Here is a 3978-nt window from a genome sequence, read left to right as displayed (position 1 = left end):
GAGTAGGGCTGAGAGCCGGCGGGGACGGGGGTTGAAGGCCTGGGTGCTTGGGACAGGGACGCGACGGGATTGGTGGCGGAGAGGTGCACCGGGTGTCAGGCTCCGGACCTGGGACTTGGCATACGGTAAAGAGACTGACCGCCGCGGTCGGAGGCGGGGTGGTCCCATTCCGGGTTTCCACCTTGCTCTCAGATCCCACATCAGGAAGGTTTCCCACCTCATGCTCCTTGGGAATGTTCCTACCTTGCCCTCAGTGACACTCGGCTCACCCCCCAGGTCTGGCTGCACCAGATTCGCTGGGGAGAGGAGGCAGGCAGGCAGGACCCCACGCTTCCCTGAGACCCCCTACACCCCCTGCAGCCATCCCTGTGACCGCCCCATCTCAGCCCTCCGGCAGGTGCATGTGCTCGCATCCCCAGGTCAGGGACAGGGACTGGGCTGTGGGTGGGCAATCCAGAAGGGACTGAAGACTTCCTGACCACCTGGCAGCCCATCACTCCCCTCTGATCCTGGCAGGTGGTTTGGCCCACATTCCTCTCTGCTGCCCACCATGGGCTGGCGATTGCCCAGTGCCACCAGCCTGGCACACTTCTGCAGGAAGCCGAACCGGCTGAAGCCCCTGGAGGAGTCCACTATGGAGACATCACCGAGTCGCGGCCTGTTTACGCCAGACCTGACCCTTCTGGGAGTGGGTGGGATGGTGGGCGTGGGCCTCTATGTGCTCACAGGCACTGTGGCAAGGCAGATGGCCGGTCCAGCCGTGCTCGTGTCCTACATGGTGGCTGGTGTGGCCTCCCTGCTGGCAGCCCTGTGCTATGCAGCGTTCGGAGCCCACGTACCCGGTACGGGTTCTGCCTACCTCTTCACTTATGTGTCCATGGGCGAGCTGTGGGCCTTCCTTGTTGGCTGGACCTTACTGCTTGAGTTCCTTCTCAATGGCGCCATGGCAGCACGGGCCTGCATTGGCTACCTGGACGCCATGTTTGGTCACCAAATTCACTACTTCACTGAAACCCACATAAGCACTTGGCAGGTGCCTTTCCTGGCCCCATACCCAGACTTCCTGGCCTCTGGCATCATTCTTCTTGCCTCCGCCTTTCTCTCCTGCGGAGCCCGTGTCTCCTCCTGGCTCAACCACACCTTCACAGTCATCAACCTCTGCGTCATCCTCTTTATTGTCATCATGGGCTTCTCCCTGGCCAGTCTGGAAAACTGGAGCATGAAGGAGGGTGGCTTTGCACCCTTCGGCTTCTCAGGCATCATGGCTGGCACTGCCATCTGCCTCTACGCCTTCGCGGGCCTCCAACTCATCGCCGTCTCTAGCAAGGAGGCCCGGAACCCACGGAAGGCCGTGCCCGTGGCCATCGCCATCTCTTTTGGGCTGGTAACCACAGCCTACACCCTGGTCTCCACTGTGCTTACCCTCATGGTTCCCTGGCACAGCCTCGACCCACAATCAGCGCTCACCAATGCCTTCTACCAGTGGGGCTACAGCTGGGCCGGCTTCATTGTAGCTGTGGGCTCCTTCTCTGGTGAGGAAGCAGCACCTTTCAGGGTGGGAACTGGGTGGGGTGGTGGGGAGAGAGGCAACCCCATGTCCTGGGCTTCCCAGGTTGACCCCTGCTGTGTAACTGTCCCAGGAGTGCTGTGATGATTAGAGATTCCCCACTCCCACTCATCACCTTCCCAAATTTTCCAGTGGGCCTGTGACTAAAACTGGGTGGGAGGTGACTGAGCACCCCACACCCAGCCAGGCTCACACACCCTTGCTGATGGGCTCCTCAATCCCACCCCTCTGCCACAGCAATGATCACGGCCCTGCTCTGGATTCTCTTCTTCCTGTCTCGCTTGGTCTATGCCATGGCTGCCGACGGGCTCTTCTTCCAGGTGTTTGTCCATGTGGATGCCAGGACCCAGGTCCCCGTGATGGGCACCCTGGTGTTTGGGGTCTTCATGGCTGTCCTGGCACTGGTGCTGGGCTTCGATGCACTGGTGCAGTTCATCTCCTTCGGGGCACTGCTCCACTACACCTTCGTGGCCACCAGCACCATAAGGCTGTGCTTCCAGAAGACCTCTCCACCCAGGTCCCTGGGCCCAGCCAGCCCTGAACCTGAGGCCAAGTCCTCAGTGCCCCTCCAGCCAGTGAGCAATGAGCATGCCTCAGGTCCCAAGCCCGGGCAGTTGCGGCTGGCCCTGAGACCCTACCTGGGCTTCCTGGGTGACTGTGGCCACGGAACCACCGTAGCTTGGGCACTTGGCCTCCTGGTGGCCTCTGCCATCACCCTCAACTGCGTGCTCATCTTTGGGGACTCGACCCTGCACCTCCTGCGCTGGGGCTACATCCTGCTGGTCCTGCTCAGCGGGGTCATCTTTCTGCTCAGTCTCGCTGTCCTGGCAGCCCACCAGCAGGAGCGCCTACCGGATACCTTCCAGGTACTGCCCCAACCCACATGCTCCACCTCTTGCTTGTAGTCCAGCTGACTCCATGGCCAGCCTCTGCCACTGCAGAATGAACGAGGAGGACTTGGAGGGCTGGGGATGCCACTGCATCCACCACCACTCTTTCTTTCTGCACAGGGGGTGGGCACATGCCTCCCAAATCTCCCAAGGGGTAAAAGGAGGCCCTTGGCCAGCAGATCTTCCCCCACAGCTCAGCCGTTGCCCCCTCAGACACCTCTGGTGCCCCTGACACCAGCTTTGAGTATCCTCCTCAACATCTGCCTCATGCTGAAGCTAAGCTACCTGCCCTGGCTGTGCTTTTTCGTCTGGCTGCTGATTGGTGAGTTGGGGTGAGGTGAGGCATGGGAGGTCGGGATGCTGAGCAGGTGGTGGGAAGAAGGCCAGGCGGGCTGGACCTGCCTCTCAGACCCTCCCACTGCTGCAGGACTCATCGTGTATTTCAGCTACGGCATGCGGCACAGCAAGGAGAACCTGCTGGAGCCACAGGAACAGGCTAGCGCGTACACACTATATGGTGTTACCCCGTGCAGGCTGGAGGAGACGGTGCAGGCCATGCAGCCACCTGCCCAGAGACTGACCGCATGGAGCTGCCTGTCAGTATGTGAGGCCGGCCCGTGGCCTGCCAGTGTCTGTGCCACTTCTGTCCTGGGCTGCTTGGGCTGGTGTGAGTTGGGGAGCCTCAGGCCCTCAGACCCTCAGTCAACGGCCCTGAGTGCCGGGTCCTCAGGGATCCAGCCATGGCCAGTGCTGGTGCTGTGGACTCTTTACCAAGCACCTTCCAACAGATTGTGACAAGCGCTAGCCACAGGCCAGGCTGCAGGATGGGCAGGAAAGAAGCCCACGGTGCATGGAGATCTAAAATAAAACCTACTTGGCCATCCGAGTGACCTGCTGCCATGGCCACTGTGGCGTTCTTTGTGGCTCTGAGTCCCCATCTACCTTTGGGAACCAATTGATTGCCGCAAGGCACGGCAGAGATGCCAAAAGCTCTGCAAAAGGGGAGGTCAGGGCTGGGCCAGGCCAGTGCCCGCTGCCCAGTTCAGAAGGGAGACATGCTCTGCGGGCATGGGCCGTGTCTCCAAGGGCCAAGGGGCCCATGATGGAAGTGGGGTTGGCACCCACTCAAAGACTCCCCACATCCCCCAGAAGTGAGGAGAGAGGCTCAGTTTCCAGAGAACCTTTGGCTTCCCAGGACTCCAAGACAGTAGGGTGTGTGCCTGTTAACCCTGGGACAATGAGAAACTTCTCTGGCAGGCAGCACTGGGCCCCAGGAAATGGCTCTAGACCTGGAATATGGCCAGGAGGCAGGGGGCAGGTTTTCCCCTCTGATGTCCCATGATAGCATTCCTTCCAAATAGTTCTTCTGCCTGCTCCTGTGGGGCCTGGGCCTCCCAAGCACAGGCACCCCAGGCTATGGGGGGGTGGGGCAGCTGCCCAGACAGTTTCCTAGGCACGGCCTGGGGCAGCAGTGAATTCCAGATGCACTGGGTACCTGTCCTCAGGGCTCCCAGGAAGCCT

General features: G+C 60.7%; 1 protein-coding gene across 1 annotated transcript; it reads left to right on the top strand.

Moving 5' to 3' along the window:
• The first annotated feature begins 550 nt into the window (after window positions 1–550).
• Window positions 551–3262, top strand: LOC101421997 (cationic amino acid transporter 4-like). The gene is made up of 5 exons (XM_071209673.1): window positions 551–1532; window positions 1805–2433; window positions 2671–2779; window positions 2885–3057; window positions 3188–3262. Exons 1-5 carry the CDS (start codon window positions 551–553, stop codon window positions 3260–3262), a joined length of 1968 nt encoding a protein of 655 aa, XP_071065774.1.
• The last annotated feature ends 716 nt before the right edge of the window (window positions 3263–3978 follow it).

The sequence above is a fragment of the Dasypus novemcinctus genome, chromosome 19 (assembly GCF_030445035.2).
Source record: "Dasypus novemcinctus isolate mDasNov1 chromosome 19, mDasNov1.1.hap2, whole genome shotgun sequence".
NCBI classification, from domain to species: domain Eukaryota; kingdom Metazoa; phylum Chordata; class Mammalia; order Cingulata; family Dasypodidae; genus Dasypus; species Dasypus novemcinctus.
Note: the sequence above shows the minus strand (reverse complement) of the source record. Positions and strands in the feature narration are given on the sequence as shown.

Coding starts and splice junctions, on each gene's coding strand:
- LOC101421997 (XM_071209673.1), top strand. CDS start 551: ATGGGCTGGCGATTGCCCAGTGCCACCAGCCTGGCACACTTCTGCAGG. Junction 2,434..2,670: donor GCCTACCGGATACCTTCCAG/GTACTGCCCCAA, acceptor TTGCCCCCTCAG/ACACCTCTGGTGCCCCTGAC. Junction 3,058..3,187: donor CCGCATGGAGCTGCCTGTCA/GTATGTGAGGCC, acceptor CCGGGTCCTCAG/GGATCCAGCCATGGCCAGTG.